At 40.0% G+C, this 26045-nt stretch overlaps 2 protein-coding genes and 1 long non-coding RNA gene across 9 annotated transcripts in view; 1 reads left to right on the plus strand and 2 right to left on the minus strand.

The window, feature by feature from the left end:
* LOC147756325 (uncharacterized) overlaps nucleotides 1-7828 on the minus strand; it is a 26650-nt gene extending 18822 nt beyond the window's left edge. Inside the window, exon 1 of one of the 2 annotated variants that reach the window (XR_015326430.1) lies at nucleotides 7728-7828. This is a non-coding gene — a long non-coding RNA (uncharacterized LOC147756325). Of the gene's footprint in view, nucleotides 1-7177; nucleotides 7449-7727 lie in introns of those variants that run through there. The other variant, XR_015326431.1, reaches the window with a different exon arrangement.
* Nucleotides 7653-21040, plus strand: LOC111249358 (uncharacterized). 2 transcript variants are annotated; one of them, XM_022803137.2, is made up of 3 exons: nucleotides 7653-9303; nucleotides 11505-11589; nucleotides 12568-21040. In XM_022803137.2, exons 1-2 carry the CDS (start codon nucleotides 8355-8357, stop codon nucleotides 11549-11551), a joined length of 996 nt encoding a protein of 331 aa, XP_022658872.1. In that variant the 5' UTR covers nucleotides 7653-8354; the 3' UTR covers nucleotides 11552-11589; nucleotides 12568-21040. The 2 variants fall into 2 exon arrangements, with proteins under 2 accessions (XP_022658872.1, XP_086843244.1); XM_086987118.1 differs by lacking the exon at nucleotides 11505-11589.
* Nucleotides 19245-26042, minus strand: LOC111250083 (solute carrier family 60 member 1-like). Of its 5 annotated transcripts, none has more exons than XM_086987115.1 (7): nucleotides 25932-26042; nucleotides 25368-25507; nucleotides 25063-25155; nucleotides 24401-24515; nucleotides 23637-23810; nucleotides 21145-21277; nucleotides 19245-20860 (listed from the first exon to the last, which is right to left on the minus strand). In XM_086987115.1, exons 3-7 carry the CDS (start codon nucleotides 25153-25155, stop codon nucleotides 20029-20031), a joined length of 1347 nt encoding a protein of 448 aa, XP_086843241.1. In that variant the 5' UTR covers nucleotides 25368-25507; nucleotides 25932-26042; the 3' UTR covers nucleotides 19245-20028. The 5 variants fall into 5 exon arrangements, with proteins under 5 accessions (XP_086843241.1, XP_022660490.1, XP_086843242.1 ...); XM_022804755.2 differs by having other exon boundaries at nucleotides 25851-26019; XM_086987116.1 differs by lacking the exon at nucleotides 21145-21277 and having other exon boundaries at nucleotides 25851-26025.
* Between the last annotated feature and the right edge of the window lie 3 nt (nucleotides 26043-26045).

Below are 26045 nucleotides of genomic sequence, written 5' to 3' on the forward strand. Positions count from 1 at the left end.
GCGATAGGTAATTTGTTACATAGAAAAGTTCGCGCTGCGCATCTCGCGTTAGTCGTATTCGGCAAACCGTGGCCTCTTGTACCTAACGGTTTGGGTGTCAGACGTAAAACTCAAAAAATATCTATTGCTTCTGTGTATTGCTAGTTATAGCAACCCGGCGTAAGGTGCTAGAGAAGATGGCAGTCGGGTAACCAAATAGGATTCCTTGAGCGTCACTGATAAAAGTGGCTGATGAGTTACACCAACGCTGCACGATTCGCTGTTATAGCTGTACAAAGTAACGGTCCATCTCAACGCTGAGTTCGCCGTTCTTATTGTGTTCTCGCTCTTTTGTCTTAGGGGAGATTTGAAGGAGATTGAAGATATTATCGTCAAGGTCTCCACGACCTTCTAACGCACTAAATAGGCTTTACGGCTGTTTTCAACTTGAGTATATTTTAGTGGATCGCTGCCCTGAAGACAGTTTTGAATTATTTCCCTTGTAAATTCTGATAGGTAGTGTCTTTTTGTCGTAGAATGCCTATCCTGGCGCGGTGGCTCTCCGTTGTTGGTTCTGACCACTTCGGATCAGGCGATCCTCGACGGACACCTATTCGTTCACAAATTTACATACACGGCGGTGTTGAAATTATCAGTAACGTGCCATTATTGTACGATTAGTCAATTTTGCTGGAGACACAGTTCCAAGCAAACTTTTAGGAATGGTTTGCAGACGCTTCTCACTTATGGAGATTTGCTAAGCTACTGGTCTACCAAACTGAGTGAGATAGGCCTTGGCTGGGCACAGTTATGCCAAGTTACCGATAGATAACTGTATAATAAGTCGGATCGTTCGATTTTGTATTCTAAACTCTTTGTCTGCACAGGTAGGTAATGGATTAAACCTTATTATGATAGAACTAAGACGGAAACACAAAAGGGGAGCTGCAACTGGACGCATTTGGCTGATGTCGATACATACGCGATAGTATAGTAAGTTTCCGTTATTTGCTAGGAAGAAGTTAAGTTTCGCGACTTCCGGTGTGACTATTGGTCATCTTCATAAACTTTTAGAAAAAATTATACACGAAATTTCAACTGTTAGCACAATTTTAATTTAGTTAGAGTGGTTCATTTGCAAATGTTGACTATTGTCCATTTTGTTCTAGCACAAATACGCTTACATATTGAAAATGATGAACATTTGTGCCCCACTAAATGACAGCTCTGCACGCCCGAACCGTTAGATCATGGACAATTTTTATGAGCTCACTTGTGCCGTTTTCCATACTTGCTACATAGGTACTGATTAAGTACATACAAAATATCTTCCTTAAACACACAAGCCAATTATGAATAGCAGTATTTAGGCGGGCGACCCCTGAACTGCCGTTCCATAACTGTCCTTTACAAACAGGACGACCGGGTATGTGCGCCAGTAAAGATGAGTGTCCTGTGGATGAACTCAACATGAAAGTATCGGGAGGTCCAGGGACATCTAGAAGCGTATAAAGGGTTTACGCGGCAGTCTGTCAAAGCCAGATTGCTCATGGATACCTGTGGGGCTGATGACGAGATGGAAAAATACGCCACAAGATGCTAAACTAAATGTTTCCAGTTTTATGTCCGGCGTCGCCGTTAGACACTGCATCAAACAATTTACCCCCACCACGGGACAAAGTGTTTTTACGCCTAGATTCTAACCAAGTGTCACTAATGTTTAGCAGGCAAAGATAGTACCCATTATGCCATCTCGACGACGCAAGATGCTAACAGTAATAGTTTGAATAAGGTGACGTACGATACAACCGACAGGAGCGTGTCGATCATACAACCACCCGTCTATGTGGCCCCGACTAGATAGGAACCTTCATTTTTTATCATAGAAATGTAGGGGCTAGTTTTTTCGTAGAAGAACATCTGCAGCACAGTCGCCTCGGTACAAGAAGATCAACTCGACAGTTAATCCGACGAACGGCCATCTGCATCAGCGGTTTGTAGGGTCATCTGTCTTTCGAAGCTTCAGCTTGCTGAGATCTGTGCGATCTGGGCAAAAAAAAACCCTACGAACGTAAGCAGACTGTTGATAACCTCTATTTTGCCGAACAGCAAGTCCAGTAACCAATAATCCTAGCAAAAATGGCTGTTACTTTCTGAGCCTTTACTCTATCCGCGTTGGGGTATTATTGTTTATATTGCTCATTGCTATACTGCACCCAATTACAGCGCTCATATCAGCTGCCTCTACAATAGATAAATTCGAATTCCTTATATGGGCAGATTCGATTTGAAGCTTTTCACAGTGGTCATGAAGCAGGGGACGGAAATGCTAACTCATGCCGTCTTGAAGACGCACAGTGAGTTGGCTACGTCGTATTTCCTCGAAACAGTGACTGAAGTCGATAGCGTCAACTTGTGCTAGCAACATCCCACAACAATTCATCTAGAGAATTTTTTTCGAAAATCTCTACGTCGAGAATCAACTCTATAGGTCGTAGCGGATAGGCCTGTTCGCAGCATAGGACAGCATCCATTCCGGCCTCAGGTACACGCACAACATTACAACAAATAAGTTCCCGCTAAAAACTACGTCATTGCAGAACCTATCGTTGAGAAAGTTAATTGGAAAAAAGACTCTCACTTACTTTACTCACTTAGATGTGAGGAAATTACACGCGGTCAGTTTGGACGTGGTACGAGCATCTACGCCACACTCAAAATTGTACAAATGCAGAGTTCAATTACTAACCTTGGCCCATAAAAATACTTGGCCCATAAGGAATACTGTCCTATGTAATCATAGAATATCTCGCGTTACTGACATAAGGCACGGACCCACTGGATGTGCGCATAACAAACACACACCACCCACTTTATTGAATACGTACTCGAGTACGTAAAGAAGTATAAGTTAAACAAAGCTATACTTCAATATTGCAGTCTTTTGTTTTTGTATGAATGTTCTACAGTGCGCTTGTCACACCGCTTATGTTGTCCATTGCCGCATGTACCACTCAGACTGCTAATACGAGAGGCATTGTGATCGCGTAGAAAGACGGTCTGCCAAAGAGGAACACCCCGAGAATTCAAATATTAGAGATTTCAAAAGGGTAAGCACGCGCCTGCTAAGAATATACCCATGAAACGACATGCTAATGAAACGTATCTACGAGCCTATACAGCCTCGTATTGATAGCTAACGCGAGCTCAATCTGTTATTTTCATGCAGATTCGTAGATGTTAACAAACTAACCTTGCCAGGTCTCAGCAAAAACTTTCTTAAAATCTCTGCGCTACTAGGTTAGGTTTTTTTCAAGAGAGCCCCGAAACTTACTAAGTGACTATTCGGTTAAATTATTATAATTAGATCTAACATACAGTATGACGCGGAGCAACGATATATCATTGCAAAGATGGGAGTTTAGAACGTGTCCCAAGTGGCCAAACTTGCGACATAGAAACTGATCATTATATTATAGATTATATATGCTAAAAAACGTTCAGTTTAATCGACTTAGGTTTTAGATAGTCAATACACACTTAAAAACAAAAATATGCCTACGCTTCCTGAGACGACAATTCTAGGTAACGGTCGTACGCACCCTCAAAGTAAATCATCAAAGGCTGTTTACTGCGGAACTCGAAACCTACAGCATATAATAGAAGTTAGTCATGTTATTTAACTCCTCTCGATTGAAGTTACCCGAACTGTGGGCAATAATAGCTGAGGCGAAAGTTTAACATTAGAATTAGACCGATTTCGGGTACGCTTTTTCGGATTCAGCTATGAGCTCTAGAGGCGTTTCATTTGAATTCATTAAATGAAGTGACTCACTCTGATATAAAAAAAGGCAAGGATTGTTGCAAAAAAAAAAAAATGCAAAAGTTACATTGTGATCTAAAGGAATCAGAAATAAGAGTAGGATGTAATCAAATTATTGCCCACCTAAAACGAGTATAGGTCAAGCTTTCAAATGTAATGTACACGGATTACCTTTTATATATAAAATACGGTTTCGAAAAATTGAATTATAAAAAGGCATACTCAATGTATCATTGAATCGTAGCGTAACATGCATAAAAACATGTACGAATTATATCTTTCGCTTCATAAGCACAGTATATCGTTTAGTTTTCCTTGAAAAAGAAAAAGCCAGGTATGAAATTAGTGACAAAATGGGCTTCTTCAGCCATAATTGGAATAGATAGAATCTAACCTGCACGTTTAAACAAAGCTCTGGCAGTACTATATTCAGTTCAACATAGTCGGATTGTTCTAAATTTTCGAAGATTTTTTGTTGGTTTAAATCTATTTTTGTCTTGTACTGAACACGGTATATCCTCCCAGATCCTTTTCGGATTTTGACGACCGTTGTGCGCATTACTGAGGCTTTGTGTGAAGTTTAATGTCTCCTTTTCTGAACTCCCGCTGGCTTATGGTCAGCAGCATGTTGGCATACACTCGTTTTAGTTGAAGTCGGAACAATTCCACTGACAGCGTTTTCCTTCAAAAATAAAGAAGTATCGAAACTTGTCTAAGGGTTCAAAATGTCTCTAGCCTGAATAACTACAGCGGCGGATATGGCTCGGCTGTGCCTAGTAATGATTGTTTTCCCTGAATTCTAAGTGTGATTTGTGGAAGTTTCCATTTCAAATAGGGGTGCATGGGCCAGTTTTTTTTCGTAGTCTATTTAGGCAAAAGCTAATTGCAGGCAATTTCGGGTTATTGCTGAGGACAACTCAAACAGCGCATCTCTGTCACAAGTTACAACTTGAAAAATAGCTCCGATTCTCTAAATCAAACAAAATCTATGTAAAAAGAAAGCGTTAAAATTTACAACAATTTTTAGCGCCGTTATTTGCTGATCATAATCATAACGGAGGGGATTGCGTAAACATTGGCTGCGTGAAACCAAAGAACCCCAGGTGGAACGGGAGGAGTTTTGTGCGAGCTAAATCAGACGCCGATAGGAATAATGGAAGGCGACTAATTAAAAAAAGAGTTAAAAGCTATATATCTCGTACCTAACCGAAGGCCGTGTGTTTTGAAACAAAGTTTCATCAAATATGTCTTACGCTGTCAGGATTTATCGTGGAAAAAGTATATTAAAAATTACCTAATACTTAGTTGTTTGCTCCCAGCACATTTGTTTAAGGGCATTAAATGAACCACTACGTAGATTCATTTATCTACAGATGCCTAATGAGAAAACAATGTTAAACAAACGTACATTCTATAAGCTGTTTGTAGGATCTTCGATTTGATAGACTGCCATGTACGTTACCGCTTCTAAGCAGTGAATGCATCAGGAAATCTTGTGGAATCAACCTGGGATCAAAGGGAAAAGTGGTGGCTTTTTCATTTCGCTAATGGACACGACTATCAATATTAACGATTTTAGTCCTATTATAGTATGTATATAGTATATTATAGTATAGTAGTTATGGGTACTTTAACAGACAAAACACGATTTCGTGTTATCGATGGTCGCCAGACTATTTTAAGGGAAACAATTAGGGTGGTATGCAAAAGGTGTTATCAAAAAAAAAAACAGTGAGAGCTGACTAATTGATTTATTGTGTAAAAGAGAGCAATGGAAGGAATTGCTTAATTTTCACTATTTATGTATGTGATTACCTCATTTAGGAAATTTCGTTCTTCGGAAAGGACACCTTCCGATATGCCTCATTAAATTGTAAGAATCTAGAAAAGATCCTTCAATCCTAGCAGCATTTGTTCGGTACTGAAAGTTAGTACCGTGCCGACTATAACGAAAAAATCACTCTCATTTGCTCGTTTTAACATACTACTAAAGCCATTACTTTTTGCAGGAACAGCAGAGATTTGTGCTTACGTTTACGTATATTCAAGCTCGTATACTAACAGATTATATAAAACGCTCTGATTTAGTAATACAGCAGCAACAGGATACGTAACTGGTCTGAGGGCAGTTGGCCTGATTGAGTGTATATTTCGATTTGGTTATACATTTTAAATTGAGAACAGATGGCATTGTTAAACGCTATTTGTGGTCAGGAAATCTCGGTGAAAGTGGTCCGGCGTCACGGTAGCTTGTGTAATATTTTTTTTACGATCCATCTAATGAATCGATAAGCAATTCTTCTAAGCTGGCAAAATACTCGCGTGTACCTTTTTCTGGTTTGTTACTGTTTTCGTCAAGTAAAAACTCTCGGCAGCCGTAAAGTGTATTTTTATTAAATGGTATATTTTTCTTAAATGAAAGAGCTGCATACTAATCGTGAATTCGCGTGGGCACAGTAAGACGGTCTGCTACTTAACCGCTATAGTATTTCGGTCTTATTGTTCAAAGGGTGGGAATTTTCATTAGTTTTTTTGAGGGTAGAAGCCTTTTCTGTCCAGGATAGCATAATGGATGTGGAGGGTGTCAGTTCTGCAGTCAGAAGTATCAGGACCCAGGGGCTAATGGAACGCCTAGGAGCATCAGAAACCCAACAAAAAAAAACATTCCACAGCCTACTAAAGATGTTCCAAGTTAGATTGTCTACCGGCTACTTGAAGCGCTGATAATGCGAAGAAGAAGTATAGCACAACCTGCTGATAACAACAGTTAGGACAAGATGATAATTCAATATGGCCGTACGGCGAATGACCACCCTTGAATAATACACATCTCACAAAACATTTTGCTCAAGCTTTGAAAATTCAATGTAGGGAAGGTTTTGGGCGCTTAGAGACAAAATAATCTTCGAAACAGACTTGTTAATTATCGATAAATATGGCCATATTTCGGCAACAATCGGTACGCTCGCTCCGAAGATAAGGAACGAATAAAAAAATTTATTCCAGTAAACTGATAAGAATGAGTTATGTCATAAAATAGCGCATATTAGCCACTGTGGATTTAGTTAGCCATGTCGTAAGCAGTAGTAATTGCTAGTGAAGCTAGATAATAATTCAATGAACTTGGACAAATCTCAGGTACAGGTTATTTCAAGGCTTTTCTGCTCGATTTGGTCCGTCTTTAATTGAATCTAGGGTTGAAAAAGCAGATACATCTAAATATAGCGACGTTATTTGTGCACAGCCCAAAAACAGGGACGACGTGATAGAATGGTTGACCTCCCGAACTACGGTCAAGCTCGCAGATAGAAAATACATGAATATCCTTCCTATCGCAAATGATCAGTAAGAATGAATATCCAGAAAGGAACTTACTTGTTTAAAACAGTGCGCTCCTGATATGTTATCGGGACGTCCCATAATCGTAGTGGATGCTTATTTAGAAGCACGAACAGCCTATCTAGGCCATTTAATTAGAATTACCATACTCTGTACAAATGTTTTATCACAAATAAATATCCTAAAAATCTTACCGCTACATTTATTTCTTAATTTATAAATAACAAATTATTTAATTAGAATTGATAGACTCTAAGAAAAAAAAACATATCGCAAAGATTTTGCCAATTTAATGAAACTGTGTTCGTCTTCGGATCGTTTCTTCGTTGCATAGGTAGAAAAACGTTTCTGCATGTCCCTCCCCCGTCCCCCTCGCTACGACAATTAATCGCCCGCTAATTATATTTCGTTGATAGCGGTACAATCGATCACAACAAACAACAGTAATGCATTTATCCGTCTATTTACGACAAATTACTGTTGTTTATGCGCACTATTGATTGCTGGGACTTTGTAAGAAGACCAACATATTGCCATCCTCTTTTTTCACCTGTCCCCAACTTGTCAGTCTGTATTTGTCTCTTACCCTACTAACGAGGACAGTGCGTCACCATTCTCAGGCTATGGGACGCCTTCTAATAAACTCAGTTATCACACAAAGTCTTGACTCGCAGTTGTAACCATCGAGACGCTAAAATCTGCATGTTTAAAGGAGGCAGCTGATAAATGTAGAGAGAAACTGAACCATTCTACAAACCTTCTCACCCATTGTTGTGTTAGAGAGAAAGGCCATTGACGCTACAGAAGCGGTACCACCAAAGCTGATGAAACTAAGCTAACTACGTTCGAAATTCGAGACGAGCGTCTCTTAAAGTCAATGCGTTGCAGTGGATGGATGGAGGTTCGATGGGCTAATGGGTCCCTTCGTGCTTACTTGACCGTTCCAAGTTTAGTTTCAACGTTACGCCAGCAGTGTCTAACAAAAGTGTGTTAATTATGATTACCATTATTATATGAGACGCGTTTACTGCCTATGGAGTTCTATTCAGCATACACAAACGTATCTTCGAAAATCGTCAAGACTTCGTAGCGATATGTCCCGATTGTGGTGCTATTGTTTAACTCGAATTTATGGCCGAGAGTGACCGGCGGGGCCGGTTCTTAGATAACTAGCGACTCATTGGGTGTTGATAAGAAGAGTGGGTCTCGTTCGATGTGTAGTCTTATAAAAGACGGCGAAATCCCCGAGGAGGGAGAAATCTCTGAATCTCCAAGTCGGTCTTCATCGGACTTCTCACCGTGGGATTCTGCCTCGTCGAGTTACGAATTACTAGCCAAATCACCCGCCGACGACCAAAGCAAACCCAACGAAGAAATCGAAAATTATTCTCGGTCAGGACCTTCTCATTCGCTCAACGCACAGTCGACCTTTAGCTCAGTTCAGACGCAAGACCTTCCAAGCTCCCCGGTTGAGCTTCTTCAACAACCGGCAACTCGAACTTCTTCAGACGTTGAAAATCAAGCTCCGTCGTTTAGCGAGCACAGCAGTGCGACCGTGGAGCCTATTGATTCGAGAAGATTTTCAGCCGAAGAGCTCGGTACGCTGTCTGAGACTGAACTGGTCGTCAGAGAACGCGGCATCGAAGTTGAAATTCTTCGCCTCCGCGACCTGTTGTTGGCAATTCAGCAAGAACGTCAAAGGAGGCTGCTTGAATCGCTTCGCGAAGAGTATCCAGCTGGTAGCCGACTCACCCGTTCGAAAGATCCGATACAGTTCTGCGCGAATCGCATGTGGGCGCGAGAACTTGCTTTAATGGTTGATGCCCGACGTCAGTCCGAGATGCTGGCGGACCAAGATGCAGTGAAGGATCGACGGAAAAGCATAACGCCATCTTCCGAAAATAAGGTAAGGTCGGTTGGTGGATCGTTGGGATCGATGGGACTACCTCAGATCGGTTCACCGAATAATCCTCTAATTAAAACCCAGCAAAAATGTGAGACGGCAGACACCGTTCCAAGAGATCTGCTAGAGTCGGAAGAGAAACCTCCCCCACCGCCACCCGGTCGTCCACGAACCCTTTATACGATGGATGCTATCAATGGACTCGTGTATGAGGTTATTGAGGTAGACTTGACCGCCGGCCTTGCCCTGACCCCATCAGGTATGCAGGACCTTTCAGACGCGCACTATGTATTTGGACGTGATGAAGATACAGACGCTCTTGTGCTCCTGGAAAACATCACGCATTTGTTTAACAAATTTCCTTACCTTAATCGAAAGAGGGAGATATAGTGTGAGGTCAAACTATTGGAAGCGAATAATGAGTACTAGTTAGCTTACGTATGTTGATTATAAGTGAAGGCAAGTTCGTGTAAATGTACGCAAATGCGCATGAGTTTTATATTAGAAATGTAATTTTAACTATGTGCAAGATAAAGTCCATACTGCGGACAAGGTCTCGCGAGATTAGCTGCCATTTAGAACGGACAAACGCGTGCTAAAGAGTCGGAGAACAGACTGGCTTGTACATAAATATTAAACCGAAACATGGGTCCTGAAGCATTTCATGCTAATATATAGTTACATGCATTTACCCTACGCGAGTTTCCTTTTTTGAATATGCTTGCCTAGCACGCGCATGTCTATAAGGTACTGCTTTACAGCAGATGAACTCAATTTTCAAGGTCTTACATTTAATTAGCTGATTCCGTATGCGTTGATGAGAAGACCCTTTTCTTGGATATGAAACAACTAAGTTGAGGATTCAGGCTTAAAATCTAAGAAGTTGAAAATATACTTTTTATTAAGTCATAATTGGCAACGGTAGCTTTGAAATGAGCGGTAACTTCAATGTCAGCGGTCCATTCTTACGGCTTACCACTTTGGAGTGCGTAAACGTACTTTTTACAATTACAAACGAAGTGCATTGAACCGCTAGCGTTCTCGCTTCGGAGGTACGTATCATCACTCTCGGCTGTCCAGTGCAACGACTGTCAATATCGAGGGATATCTAGCCCTGAAGAATGTAATGGAACCGTGTAGGAATTTTTTCTTAGGTGTCAGTTCGCTCTCTGTATTATTCTACAAAGGCTCGTAAGCATAAATCATATGGAGCAGCTGTCGCTTAATGAAGAAACAGTGACGCAAATATCTGCGCAAGCACGGCCCGACCTAATGAACGGGTACCTGCCGCTTGCCTAATACCGAACAAACATTTTCAATTTTCATGTCTGATACTGCAATTGGACAGCGCTTCCAGCCCCAAATGAATGAGCCTGATGTTTTGTTCCGGATCTGAATCAATTCACGTGTTTCTAAGTTTAATTGCGAAACACGCACGTTACCACTGCATCATAGGGACGAGTGCTTCTCTGCTATTACATCACACCGAAGTCTGTCCTTTCAGCGGCACATCGTTACCACTAAAAACTAATTACTCCTGGTTTTAAAGAAGACCAAGGTTTTGTCTATAGCATGGTTCTTTATAAATGTAGCGAACCAACGCATGCTCGAAATATCTGAAAGGGCTGAAAAGGCGCATGAACAGCAGGACTCTTCTATCTGATATATCGTTTCATATAGAAGACTGGTAATCTGGTACTGAGATCTGATAGCCCAAGCTGCAGGTTTTTATCACAAACGATAACTTCGAAGGTAGACTTTTGCTGCACAATATTCACTATGTAACAAAGCAAAGATAGTAGACATAGTAACATTTAAAGCACATTTTAGCAATACTTTGTAGTAGGAAAGGGGGTTACGTAAACATTGACTGTATAAGACAAACGAGACGGGCAGGTTTTGTAAACTTTGCTGGATTGACAACGCTTTTCCTACCAGATCTTCGTAGCTCATCCGAGAGAATTTTATTAGCTGTGGACCTTCTCTCAGATTCTCTCTGCGGACTAACTATTATGCCGACGATATCCAAGACTGGCAATTTAGGCTCGCGACCTCTTTTCGATACTACACGCCAACTTGGCGTGAGATAAGTGGATTTAATGGGGTATCGTTGCTCTAGTTGACGTGTGCAGGATTAATTAGAATAGAGCTAAATCGTATGTAGAAGGCAGTAGGCTTTGTCGAAAACGGACTCCATTAAATAATCTTAGACTGTCAAGATCAAATGTACGGTACTTCAATGTTTCTTTTTAGCGAATTTTTCGAGGACACTGACCTACCTGTACGATCAGATAGTAATTACGCTTATGTCATAAATCTAAAACTATACTCAGAGATTTTGGCTATTCTAAAACTACTATCTCTGTATACCGAATGAAAAGAATATTGCTAAAATTTATCTCCCACAAAAAATCCAGTGAACGAATACCATACATGCTAAACTTTGTACACAAATTGCAGGATCTTTGGCACAAACGAAATATTATCACTCATCTTATGAATTTTGACCCTGTGTATTGGATTGGGTGTTCTCTGTCCCCCTGAGGTAAGGGCGAATCAGTTACAACATTAATTTGACATAAAGGTTGGCGTTAGGAATAATGAGGACTTTTCTCACTTTGAATATGGCTACTATATACGACTAGGATAGGTTTTAGCAATTTCCTAAATTATAGCCGATATTTCAACGTATTTATGGCTGCTTCTACATATACTATTTAAATATAAATTGTCAGCTGCAAAAAATCGATAGGTCAAAAATAATTAAAGTAGTACGGGAAAAAAGCTGGGTGCAAACCCGGATCGTCCACGCTTCGGTTAGCTAATAAATTTCTTGTGTGAAAACGGAGCAGAATTGCTCAAATTTATTGCAAAAATAATAATTTATTTATGTAAATTATCTTATTTATTACGACCATATCGTAAACAAATGGTTAATATTATTTTATTATTTATTAAATGACAGATCGTATGCATGGCATATATAAGTATCGAGCTAGTCCAGATGGGGCAACCAATAACCCGTGTGGTTAGGTATAATACTGATAAAATTTTAAAACATACACTTATAAGGATCTATTGTGAATGGCTATGTTTGTGTATATCGTGTTCGTTAAGCCAACTGTTTTTTTTTTTGTTTTTTTTTTTATAGAGCTTGAAAATTGCTTTCTTTAATAATGCCTTCTCATGTTCATTCTGGTGATATTTCTTGTTTGCTTGCATTGTTTCAAATTCTGTTCCTAACAAATCAAGAAGAGTAACGGTTTTCTAAAATTTACTTTGTTTTAAAGGCTGTATTAGCTTGATTATCTAAGAATTAATTTAATGATAATTAAAGGAGATTATTGTTTTTTGTAATTTTACATTGTAACTTAGTTGATAAAATGTTTCAGCATCACCCAATAATAACTGTGGATGTTTTTTGGATGCTTTCTTCCTATATGAATTTGTGTATTTTATCTTTTGTTACTTGAGCTACCAGCATCCTTAATTAGAGCTCTCCGCATCTCTCTATCGAAAATAGGTCTGCATCTTTAGTTAACATCGCGGTTCAGACGATGGTCTGGGTTGAAATCAGGCCAATCAGAACTACTGGGATCGCAATTATCGAGTGCTACACCCATGATTATATCATATACAGCCTAAGCACAACGCCATAAGCTAAACATCAGAGACGAGTAGACGTGTTTTAGTTGAGCGCACTGGACAGCCCAAAGATACGAAATGCTGCACAATGATGCAAGGCCAATTCCAAGGAACCGGCACCTGACTGTGACACCATCAGTGCCGTGTTAATGCTTGTCGACCCAGAATGACAAGACAATGACGACAATACAAGCGACTGCGTACGTTCCCCGGAAGAGGGCGACTAAGTGAGATGTTGTTTACGAGGGCACACTCAAACGGGATCGTGTACAAAACACAAGCTTAATTTTTGCGACGTGCACGACTCGATAATGATATTAATCAAGACAAAGGCAGACAAACGATCCAGTCAAAACGGCTCCTAGATGGGGTTACTGATGGCTGAAGTTCACTTCGAACCTGCTGAAGATCAGCGACGAAAGGACCAGCAAGTGTCACGGCGCCCGTAATAACAGATGTTACTGCGAAGATGGCGTAAAGAACTCAAATATCCGAAACGGCTAGTTCTAACGAATTTACCGCCGTCGATGTTGATGTTCGACACAATGAACTGGAAAAATGTACGGTGAGCTTTCAAGCTAGTGCTGGCGCTAAAACAGATGAAATTAATTAAATTTAGATTATTATCCAGTGTACTTATTACCAAATATTATGGATCAGTAGCTAGTTGGGCTGGATTTTGTTGTTAGGAGGACATCTTCGGGACTCGTTTAGTTGGCTACTCCTGGAAAAGTAGCTGCTGTTAGTTCTAGTAGCCTAGGGTTACCTTATGCTGATTTGAAAACGTTTAGGCCCAGTATTAATCAGTTAATAGCCATAACAACGCATTTTTTGTAGTTGGACTTAAAAATAGTCTGGTTACGATTGGCAAGCACCTAAACTGGAACTCAGATGGTATGTACGCATCACGGGGCACACGTGCTTTCCCAAAGGCAGACAAGCCAAACGTTGGTACATAACAATTATAAATTGTGTACGCTTAATAATGTACTATTTTTGTTTTTTACTGATGTGTCTATGACAGACTTGTTCGATTTTATGATATATGATGGTATGGGACTATTTATTTTGGTCGCTGTAGCTTAAGTAGTTTTCAAAAACTCGCTAAAATAAGTAAATATGCATTGGAAATTTCTGTTTCGAACCAAACAAAAAAAAAAACAGCTCCAGATCATTTTCGGTTAAAATCATATACAACGCTAGTTTATTGATTTTGTCAGTTTCGTGAACGTTGAGGCCGCTTGTCAAGGCGCCGACGACCACAGTGATAATGCAAAGGCGGTTTCCAGTCTTTTGGACGACTTGAAGAACAGCAAGCGGCCATTAAACCAGCAGTGTATAGCGCTCCCTCATATCAGAGAGCCTAGAAATTTGGTTCGCGTTTCAAAATAAAAAGAATAAATATGTCAACACGCAAATAGAATAGGTTACCGACCTAGGTAGAAATTATACACTATCAACAAAGAGTACTGAGCACTAAGCGTTATCAGCTCAACAAGCAACATAAAGATATAACAGCTGTACTCGTTTTTATCAAAAAAGTCTTCAGTACAACACAGGGAAATATCTATTTTAACAATTTAAATATATAGTAGGATGAAACGATTACCTTTACAATTTTTATCAATCGATAAAAGCGAAAAATGTTAAAAATAAAAAAATATTAAAAAAATTAAAAAAAGACAATGCGGTGTATTTATATTGGATAAATACATCTTAATGATAACCCGTGGTGATCCACATCAGCCTTGTACAGTTATCATTCAGCTTAAGAGGCATATCTAGACTCATAAAAATATCTGTGTAGCTCAATTTGAAGGGTTGAAGTACATGATTCCAATTTTCATTATCATTTCGTGTTGTTTTTTTCGAGATTCCTAAGGACATATGTCAAAGTATTGATAGGTAAGGTCCATACTGACTGGCCTTCCCTTCGTAAAATGTTTGTTTAATATTTACGCTTAAAAAAATCATGGAACAAGTTAACCTTCGACGGGACAGTGTCTGACAGAGTCATAAATTAACAGTGGAAATTATTCAAGATAATTAGAGACACTAAGCGAACGAGAGACGTCAATTATCTTGTTGCTTTTTGGTAAGATCAAGAATTTTAGAAAATATGTTTCAACCTATTTAATACATTGGCAAAGGTTATTTTACGTGGGCACTTCTAAAATGTATCATTGCGAAAACTTTACATATAGTAACCACGAGGTAGGTACGGAAGCATTAGCTAGCGCTATATCTAGGTATAACATTTCACGTGTATTCAAAAACAGTAACAACGATATCGGCCCCTTTACCACTATATAAGTCTATATTATTATCCCTATAATATTAGAGGTAATTAACCACATCAGCAACTATTTTCGATTTTTGGGGAGCGGGAGACTTACCTATTAAAAAATGCTGACAGTGCGCATCATCGGTAATTTCAAGGTGGCTAATAGCCTCTTCGTGAAGATGAAGCTGAAGCTGAGATTCAGTGTCGCCGTGCCCGTTATTGCCGTAATCCCACCCTATGAGAAATCGTTGAACGAGTTAATTAAAGGACAAAAAGTAATTCAACGATTTTTATGATCAGTAATTAGGATAATCTCTGATTTAAGACTCTAGTATCTGAAATAGAGCAAGCTATATGTTCCACTTTTATTCTAAGCGTTATATCCTGCAAGCTGTATCATGCCGCTGCTTCTAACAGAGACAGTAAGCCTGTGATGAAAACCTGATCTATCTCGGTCCCCTTCATTTTGTTGGTGTTATAAAACTGCTTAAATTGTAACAGAGGAAGAAACACTCGAAATGGTACGCAAAACGGTATTTGTGTCAATTGTTGTCGATGCTAACCTAAACTAAGAATACTTTTACCGCAGTTGGTCCCGCTGTCGTATTAATATTATTACATTTTTTCTTAATCACAGTAAACATTTAGATCGTTGATAGATGTTCGTATGACAACTTCGATACTATACTTAAGCAGTTACTATAGTATCGAGGTTGGCATACGAAGTGTCACTTTATCGTTAGTTCTCACCTTCGCAAAGAGCGTGAAGAACCTGTCTCCCGTACAAAACTATCGTAAGCTTTTTTCCTTTGAACAGGCGTGAGGAGGACACCTTGTATTGCCGCTATCCTCACGAGATGATGTTGTCTATTAGTGTGGTCAAGTTCATTTATATCCATGTCGTTCATAGCAGTGCCGCTCATGGCGCCGGTCATCGTTTGGTTTACAATGCGTATCGTAGGTGGAAAATTCACTTTTGTCCCAAAACGAATGTGATCACGACCTTTATTTATAGAGCACTGCTTACTTCGCTACGGTCTCGTTCGATAAAAAAAAAAAAAAACCGAAAAAAAACAAAAAGAAATGAACCCCCCTTATGGATGCCACCGCATAGAGGCAAACAAACACTAGACAAGAAAATCACCTGCTTCCTTGAAGTAGCACCATACAAAAGCGCTCAGAGATACGTTAATCGCTGCCTAATGTAGGTGTGCTTTGTGTCACTGTAAACTCATTACTGTTCCCTAGACATTACTTACCATTTGTGCGTATTCATTCCCGACTCGAGAACAGCCAGTATAAGACCACGTATTTAAATTCTCTAACTCTCGCAGCTTACCGCATGATATATGCATGGTTTCACCTCATACAGAGGAAAATCTATGAATGAAGAAGTTAATGAATAGAGTGCGCACAGACGAAAATATGCCGCTGATATACCATGTTGTCGTAATCGGTGATAACTTGCAGTAAGGATTCTTCAACTTCTACTTCATTGTAAAACTATTCTAATGACGTAGCAAATCCTCGTACAGCTATAGAATTTTTGTTCTCTTACCCATTGTACAGGATATATAAACATGTATATAGCTATATGTATATATATATATATATATATATATACAAACAGGAAACATGTATATAGCTAAAATGTCTTCATTCGGTATGGACGATAACTTGAACCGTTAACGGTCTCCCTCAGAAATGGCAGACGAAAGCAGTGATGTCCTCCCATTGACACAGGCCGTTGATTTATCATTAACTATATAGAAACAATTATCGCCTGGAACCACCCATGAGCTGATAAGCGATTCGACACTCATCAAGCACGAGTGTCGCCACGATAGCGAAACTGAGATACTGAGGAAAGTTACTTATGTAAATTACTCATCATTAATGTTTATTATTATATTAATTTAGCCATAATCTTAACACAGTATGCGAGATTAAAGTAAATGTTACGCATTAGATTTGCGAGTGGAAGTTGATATAGTACAATATTATTAGATATGTTTCACAGTAAGCCTTGTTAGGTAGAATATTATAATGACTTTGAGAAGACTAACTTACAAAACGCAATATCGGATAAGCTATTTGCATAAACGTATCCCTTAGTATAACACATGTCCGCTAGTTTAAGTACTTGCTGCACTGCAAAATATGTCGTTCAAGATTTTCAAATCATCCTTCAGCAGTTTTATACCAGCCAAGTGTAAATCCAAGTTAAGCCTGTGAGTCCTCGTAATCTTGACGAAAGAGACGAACGGGGTTAAGTAATGGTCTATGGCTTGCCAGTAATCTCTAAAAGAGCTGGGCAAATAGACGACTAAAAACTTTTTTCCAAAAAATATGAGTAGTACTTAGCAATCACCGAGCGAAGTACCGGAAGCACACCCCAATAACTTTTGTTGATTAGAAAGAAATTTCCGCAAACAAGGATCTCCTAGAGGTACAATTGAATAAATCTATGGGTCAAGAGAAATCTGTTTTCTTAAAAAACATGCCCTCTATATAAGCATAGGATATTGGTTGAAGTTTGACTCAGACTTTTTCGAAAGGCCGCAGAATAGCTCGAAGTCTGGTGGTCTGATAACCGCCAAAGTCTTCGTCTTAAAATGAGTAGAGGTTAGCTAACAGACGTCTGCTATTAGGTTAGGTTAGTTAGGTTGTTTAATCTCCACAAGGACTATTCAGGTATCATGCATGACTGTTGCGTTCACGAACCTTGAGCTAAAGCTTCCAGCTCAATACCTGTAGAAAACTCACACTTCGCTTTCGAGAAGTCAGATGTCGGCTCGCCGCCCAAAAGAATTATAAACACAATCAAAAAGGCAACTTCATAAGGTCGGTTGGTTAAATTCCACTTAGAAGTAGGATACACCCAGCATGGCATATCTTTAGCGCGTATAATGAAAAGAAACCCGTCATTCAATTATATGGGCCCTAGTGCTCTTCGCAGCTCTATTTTCGTCCAGTAGAACCTCATGAGTGAGTGACCTTGCCATCAGAAATCACTGGCAAGGTCTTTGTTGGCCATATTTAATACCTAAGAAGATGGTAGATTGTCTAACAAATTCAACCGGTCATTATTTGGAGCGCCGGCTGTAGGTTGTATTCACATGCTCCTGAGACTGATCTTCGCTTCCACTTCTTTAAGCCAACGAAGCCACTTATGGTATTCCATCTCCGACAGGCGGTCGTCAGTTTACCTTGTAAAGCGCTCAGATGCCCAACCTGTTGTACGAAGCTTGTATACAAGACAGCCTCCTTTACAGGATCTCGTAAGCCGCGCGAAGCACTGTGTTTACTTTTACATACAAACCCAGAATTTTGGAAGTGCATTATCGCGTCGCGCATTACTAGCTATGAGATTCTTATCTTAAGCACCAGTATCCCTAGCCATTGATCGTAGTAGTGGCTTCTGACTAGTTGAAGTTTTCGGAAAAAGTGGCCACTTTGAAGTGGCTTCTTATCTTCGCTTTGCCGACTTTGTACATACTTATAAATTGTTCACGATAAAAGAAAAAAGTCTGTTACATTTCTGCTCTTGCCAGCGCTGGCATATAGCGTTTGTGGAAATAATTTACACGCCCTCTCAACTTATTAAACAGGATACCAATACAACACACGCACTACTCACGATCGTCTAATGTGAAAGTTACGTGGTACGATGGCAACGCGTATGAGAGTCAGCAAACTCGCTATAGTCACGCATACTAGCCGAGAAAATGAGGCCCAAGTTTCTAAAAATATGTGGGTCGGAGATGAGTCGTTTGATACTGACGGGTTCTGCTTTGGCATCATAAAGTCAATTAAAGTTGCAAATTGAAGAAACAGCTAGTTCAAAATGAATGGCTATAGAATACGGATGGATAGTTGTAGAAATTGAACACACTTAGTGTTGAAATTAAACTCTGACTATGTTGGCAGCAGTCTCAGGCGGCATGCGGCCTATTGGCTGCAAAAGCACAGGGCTTACCAAGTTGATATTGCTTGATTCGGGCTTGTTATTTGAGTTACTAGTCTCACCCCAACCTCGGTAAAATCTACAAGCTGACACACTGCTCTACAGAGGTTCGTCCTTGGAGACGAAGATCCTATCTGAAAAATGTATCCATTCGGTATGTTGATTCGTCCTTCGAAGCGGCCAATCGAATCGCAGAACAAAGTGCTCCCCTGTACCGCAACGGAACCACGAGAACGGATCTTGATGTTTATTTGCGTAATCATTAATAGTAACTTAATTGAGGATATATTGAGTTAGAAAAGAGTTTTTTGAGTAAACGTTTCAATTTATTACTTTTAAGTAGTCACACCTCTATATAACCTAGCTACCAGTGGTCATATACGAGTTTCATTAAGCTGTGTACACGATTCAGCTACATAGATATATTGGAATACATTTCTGAATCCAATGTCGAAGTATATAGGATGGATCTATTGTACATTCAAGTTTTTGCTTCTTGCAAGTCAAACCTATTTTTTTTTTGGTACAAGTTGCTCGAAGAGGTTCTGAGGTCGACGGATGGAATGTTTATATATGGCGATACACTATCCTATACAATGGAGTTTAAAAACAACTTTATAATAGATATACTCCATTCTCGAGTCATTGCATCTATTCTGTGTATATATAATGTTATTGGTATTTCTCTAATGTAAATGTGTATCTGTATACATCCTATTCGATGTATGCGTATGGATCCTCACATAGGCATATTGTAGAAACTCCTTTTCCCACTTGAAAAACTATAATTACTTAGTAATTTAATAAGAAAAGCCTCATGTTGCATGGAGTAATCATTTACATTGACAACGCAGCGCATATCATAAACGATGTTGCGTTGTAGTTATCACATGGATAAATTGCGTTCCCTCTTTAGTTGAATAATATTACTGAAATGGGGTAAACGAAACGTAACGAAAAAGTGACATCCTTTGTATACAGTTGCAATTCACAGCGAACGAAAATATATAACTTTAATTATTTCCTATTTTTTATTAGGGAAACTGGCATTATTGGGCACGTTTTTTATGGGTTTCGACTTGTAACAGCTAAATTTCTGGCATGTCAATGAAGTCAACTTGGTTTTCTACCGATTTACTGGCAGTGTCCTTCACATCGAAAACGACTGGGCGATTCCGTGTGCTGAGCAGCATTGCCAAGACATTAATAGTATGAATCGTCATGTAAATAGCAATGACATAGACGAAAATTGTGGGATTCGCTTTCACCGACAGCCCAACGAGCAATGGAGGAGCGCTCTGGCCAATGCAGGACGCAATCAATACTAAAGTCATGTGGACGAAACGAAGGCGCACGTAACGCACGGCCCAGGCCATAGCTGCTCCATAAGACGGCGCCAGACCAAATCCCATTATTCCAATAGAAAGCCATACGGCCCAATTATACGTTGTACTTAGGAAAAAAAGCACAAGTGCTCCGAGGACGCAAATCACTTGTACCAGTACAATGATCGTATGGGGGAGAAACTTGAATGAGAGAAGAATTGCAACGACTCGGCCGGACGTAAACGATGCCCAGTAGTCGGCCACGACGAACGAAGCCGAATGCTTGTCAAAAGTAAGATTACGGTTATTTACAAGGTAAACGCCTAGCATCTGTGCAAGAGTCATCTCAGTGCCGACCAGGACCAGGATATAGACAAAAAGATGTCCAACGACGATCCATTCAAAAAACGACGACTTCTCTTTAGGCACCTCCTCCGTATTCGAAGGTACCTGGCTGAAATCGGTGCTGTCGAAAAAGAACAGGACCAGCATGAAGACACCGGTCAGTGAGTATACGCCGCCATATAATCCGTAGGGGACCTGGATGTGCGTATCCGAGTAGCGTTCCACAACGCTTCCATTGTCAAGAGGTATCCTAAAACGGATTTCGTAGATGAAACAAGTTAGAAAATCGTTTGTGTTTGTTACGCTAAAGAAAACGTTTGAATGAAGGTTTTCATTGTCAATTTCCCTAAAAATCCATGTCTGTCTGCTCAGTTAGTGTTGTACAAAATTGCAAAATAAATAAAACATAAAAATGAATTTTATATTACAACTTCTTCTGCTCATTGCTATAACTGTCGCCACTTTATCCCACAGAAGAAGTTTTTTAGCTTATTTTTCAGTAGTCCGCTCGGAGCTGCGTGAATATGAACGAACCACTCTTTATAGCTGAGGAATGGCTCACTGAGGACGGGCGGTAGTAATGCTCCAACACCGAAGCTCAAGTGGTACATCTGGAAGGCGGGAGCGACCTTTCCCTTCCACAAATGTACTAGCCATACATTGCTACCTATTAGAGATTGAGAAAGACGTTCAAATTGCGTTAGATATACTAGAGATAGACGAGAAACCCTCGAAGTTCTAGATTATTGGCCCTCGCCTGCAACATGGGCATACTTACAACACGGCTCAGGAATAAATGTTATTTTTTTAGATCTTTAGTCTTCGCTTACATTGGCATGGGTATTATTTATAATATCATAAACGAGTTTTAATAAATTTACAAAATAATAGCTATTTTAGGTTTTGGATAAGGTAATACGTTAGTAGGAGATTTCAATGTGATCCAATACAAAGCAACAATAGCCAGAAACCCTGGAAACGCTCGACAACAGACGAAACATTACGTGGCACCCAAACAAAGTCAAAACAGACGAGTTTACAGAACTGTGGCATATTTCTGGAATACATGTTAGTATTTAATGCCAAGAAGTTTTGCGGAAGTAAAGGTCGACTCAACCACATCGCTGCTTAAAGAGGCATTACTGTTAAAGTGGGCATTCTAGCATAAACGATTTTTTCGCCCCCAACGTTCTTAACAGCCCGTCTTTACAGAACGAATATAGGTAAAGTATCATTACAATAAATTTTAAGTAGTTGCTTTAGTTCAAAACAACAGGGTAGGTCCTCACGTAGATGTTGTAGACTATTATATACATTATGTTGATATACGAGTAGCACCTCGAAAAAACAAATTCTTGGACAATTTCGTCAGAATTTTCAGATAACTAACATAGATTTTCCATTGCAGAAACTGACGCACGTATGGATCACGTCGACATTTTGTGCATAAACAATAAAATTAGTGTCTCGTTATTAAAATGCATCCATTGTAGTTGCATTATTTGAATGCATCCAACAAACAAGAAACAAAAAGCTTCCCTCAGTGCAAAAATATCTACGTTTCGTTGTATGCACAAGTGCAAACAGAAACCTTTTGGCAGTATGGCGAGTTTTATGTCGAAGCGATACGTTAAGTTCACTTATCTTACCCTCTCTCGATAGCAGAAAAACCAGTAAACGCGACTATGTTTACATGTAATGGACTAGGTTAATTACTGTTCTAAAACGTAGCAGACCTTCTGTAAAGTACGGTTACGCTGTGACGACTACACAAATAACAATCGAAATTGGCTGCAAAACGAAGCAGCGCTGCTGCTCTCTAGAGCGCTAGAGCGATACCAAACACCATTTACATAAAGATTTCTGACGCTGAAGCGTCTATTTTTAGTCTTCCGAAGTCCTTGACAATCATTGGCACTTTCTGCTATCTCAGTCATTCGATAATTAGGTGCGGAAATGTATCCATAAGAAGGACGGCGTTTTTTTCTGATTGTAGCTCCTACAAACGGGAGCTTCGCGAGTACCCAACGAAGTAATACTGTTCTGAGTGTTTACTGTCATTACCAGTGGGTTCGGCCATTTTATTCCGCCTGCGCATAGTGGGCTGGCCGACCTACTTTTAGGATCACCGCTCATACCACCAAGTCAACAACTGTGAACGTCGCTTCGAGAGAAACTCGTCGTTTTCTGGGCGCCATTGATATTTTTGTACTGTTCTTGCCAACACGTTCCATGCTGTTTTGTACCCTGAAATATTACCAAACCGGTTTAGTCTAACTCACCAATCACAGTTACAGCAACTCCTAAACTACGGGGTCCTCCAGGACCGTGAGGTTTGTCTTGAAGCCTCAGTAGCAATAGCTCTTGGATTTCTTCAGTTGACGTTTAAGGCATCAGGGACGTCGAGTGTGTAAATTAACCGCCTTCGTGAAAGTGAATTAATTTTGGCACATCTCAGTGCGGTGAGGCATTGAAGTGAAATTTGGTCAGTGATATTAAGGAACAAAACTATTTAAAATTTTGCAAAAAGAATCGAAGATTTAGGTTGCTTTTGGCGTCAGCAAAGTTGCCGAGAGATGCGTGCGTTGATGTAATACTTCGGTAGTTAGCCACCTCAGCAGGAGAGATACTAACGTTGCTTCAGCTCTGTGAACGTTCGGCATGTGATTCAAAATTCAACCTGACTAAATATTTAATGAACACTTTTAACGCTAAAAAGTAAACAGAGGTTTTTTGTAAGAAAAAAAAATTAGTACCACGAAAAAGACAAGATTCAAGCCTTTTTTCCGACAGCTGGGTGGGGCGCCTCTTATCCATACCCGATCGTACGTCGGGTCGATGGTTTATGATACCCTTTGCCTCTAGTGTAGTTATCTCGATCATGCGACATTATTTTCTACGTGATGCTATTGACACACGTTACCATCGGATCTTCCTGAGGCAGCGGAACGGGAGGAGTTGATTACAGTATTAGAAATAGTACTCATGTCATGAATATCCTAAACCTGGTCCTAATGAGAATTCACCTGTTTCGAGGATACCGACACACATGCCGACAACCAACATCGCTCCTTGGGCTGCCAGAAGAGTTCCACTGAAGGGTACAATTGCATTTGCGACTCCGCCCACGATCATAGCCGAGGCCAGCACAAGCTTGCCATTTAATATCCGGTAAAGCACACTCGTAGAAAGTAACGAACCTTAAATTGCGCATTTATTTATTAGATGATGGTAACGTCGTCCTACGATTTAGGACGAATAATTTTGTACGCTATAAGTATGGATGTGGCGCTTAGTTAGCTCGCGCGAACTTTAGGGTTCGACTAACTTGTGTCAACTTGTATGCTGTGCTTGCACTTGTAAAATAATTCAATTTTATCAGAATTCTGATCAAACAAATTAGTTTTCGCGCTAATATTTGAACGAGTGCAATACGAAGTACACATATTCTTGTATGAATGTGTGCGGCGTTAGCAAAAGATAAAAAGAACTGATGACGGTAAATCCAGCCGACGTTATACGGACAACTGCTTTTTATTAGATCCATGTTTTTAAAATCCCGCAAGCCTACGCTTTCATTTCACGTTCTAAACAAAAACTATGCGGATATCCCTCTAACCGACAGACATTAAAAACTATATACATAGGGAAAGTTTATCACCCTGGTTACGACGACTTGACCTTTCCTCTTCTGCTCAATTGTTCTCCACATAGACTATTAGCATGGTTATTTTTTTACTATGTATTCCTATAATAGTAACCTGTACATTAGATATATGTGTTTACTTACCTGCAAATACACCGAAGCCCCGAAGGGTCAACACAAGCGAGGTATTTTCCACATCTGATTGTAAAAGCTGACTCAGATCGAAAAGGGTTGTCCCTGTGATCGCAGATACCAGCCCCTAAATTAATTAGAACAAAAGGGACACAGGACTATTGATTCATTTAATTGTGGATATCTACTAGACGTCGACCAAAGGCCGACTTAAATGGGAACACAGTCAGTACTATTCGATTGAATCGTTCCTAGAATAAACCGTCGCTATTGACCGCCGCAAGCCCTTTCGCAGAGAACAACCGAACCTCATAAGATAGATAAAGATATTGTAATTTCTGGTGAAGCGGAAGTTACTCTGACCGTATCTTTGATCGCTGTCCGATATTCTGTTACGCACACTTCGCGTAGTGTGCAAGCTTCGTTTAGACATTTCCTGGTGAAGCTTTGAAGACCACATCGCGGTATGGGCCAAGTATTGATTTTCGACATGTTTTTACTTCGACAAAATGCTATCTTCGTTTAAATTTGCTAGTTTTTCCAAGCGTGCAAAAAGGTATACTATCTATATCTATTTCAGAATACGTACAATTGTTTTGCTTATGAAATTTCCAATTTCGTGTTTTTCTATTGGCATTTCCGACCATAATTATATGTCAAGTTGGTTGGCATACCAATGCGAAGAGAGCCAAAAAGACGCTGGATGTTTGCACCAGCCGAATACATCCTTTGTTGTCTCCAGGGTTGACTGCTATTACGGTCTTCATCTGAAAGCGCCAACAACAATCATTTGTATGACTTCAGCGCACCATTCTAACGTCTCACCGATAATGGCAGCAGAGTCACCGATGTTGAAAGTATTACTAATAAATGTTACGTAGTCTTTCTTTTCGTGCGCAAACACAGACGAATTTTCGAGTAGAACTAGCATATTATTATTAAACTTGGAGCGGTTAGTAAGAACGACACGTGATCTCACTTGTAGCGGTGGCCGTTTGAGGAACTATGATAATTCACTAAGAGTTGGCGAAGGCGATCACTTTTCGAAGAAACTCTTACAGACAATCCAAGCCACTGAAGTAAATGTTGACGACAGGCTTCGTTACGATCTCCGTACGCCTACAAACCATTTGCGGTAACTATTGAGTGCCGATAGCTATTAGCGTTGATTGAGAAAGTATGAATATTCCATGAATCGTTTGCACAACATTACAATAAACACCTGTTCATGCACACATGTCACTTCAGAACTCATCATGTCATGAGGCTGGAGAATGTAAATTCCTTCAATTTCTCGCCGAAGGCCGGCGATACGATATTACTGTATGGTATGCTAATACTAGTTGAATCAGTGCAGTCTAATCTTCCTGACATTCAAAACCAACAGCATCGAATTTTACCAGTCCTGAAAATGTGTCATGGATGATTGCAACAGGCAACGGTTTTATCTACATACACTTACAGGAACACTGTCAGATGACAGGTCGTGGAGACAAACTCGCTCAAAGGAATTATCTCTTAGAAGCGCGGCTCGCGTACTGACCTATTCGCGCATATAGTCTCTGCGCTGGACTAGTCTGTTCTGGAAAGGTGGTGGCAGTCACACGCTGTTACAGGTGGGCACTGCCCTTTCGTGTGTTGCGACGATGGCAAGTGG

The sequence above is a fragment of the Varroa destructor genome, unplaced genomic scaffold (genome assembly GCF_002443255.2).
Source record: "Varroa destructor unplaced genomic scaffold, Vdes_3.0 BEIS01000004.1, whole genome shotgun sequence".
Taxonomy (NCBI): Eukaryota; Metazoa; Arthropoda; class Arachnida; order Mesostigmata; family Varroidae; genus Varroa; species Varroa destructor.

Bases quoted from the DNA above. Each gene is read 5' to 3' on its own strand.
- LOC111249358 (XM_022803137.2), top strand. From the start codon at position 8,355: ATGTGTAGTCTTATAAAAGACGGCGAAATCCCCGAGGAGGGAGAAATC. The intron at 9,304-11,504 runs GTATGCAGGACC...CACAAATTGCAG, and splicing joins CCTTGCCCTGACCCCATCAG to GATCTTTGGCACAAACGAAA.
- LOC111250083 (XM_086987115.1), bottom strand. From the start codon at position 25,155: ATGAAGACCGTAATAGCAGTCAACCCTGGAGACAACAAAGGATGTATT. The intron at 23,811-24,400 runs GTAAGTAAACAC...GCGCAATTTAAG, and splicing joins GGGCTTCGGTGTATTTGCAG to GTTCGTTACTTTCTACGAGT. The intron at 21,278-23,636 runs GTGAATTCTCAT...AATCTCTAATAG, and splicing joins TGTCGGTATCCTCGAAACAG to GTAGCAATGTATGGCTAGTA.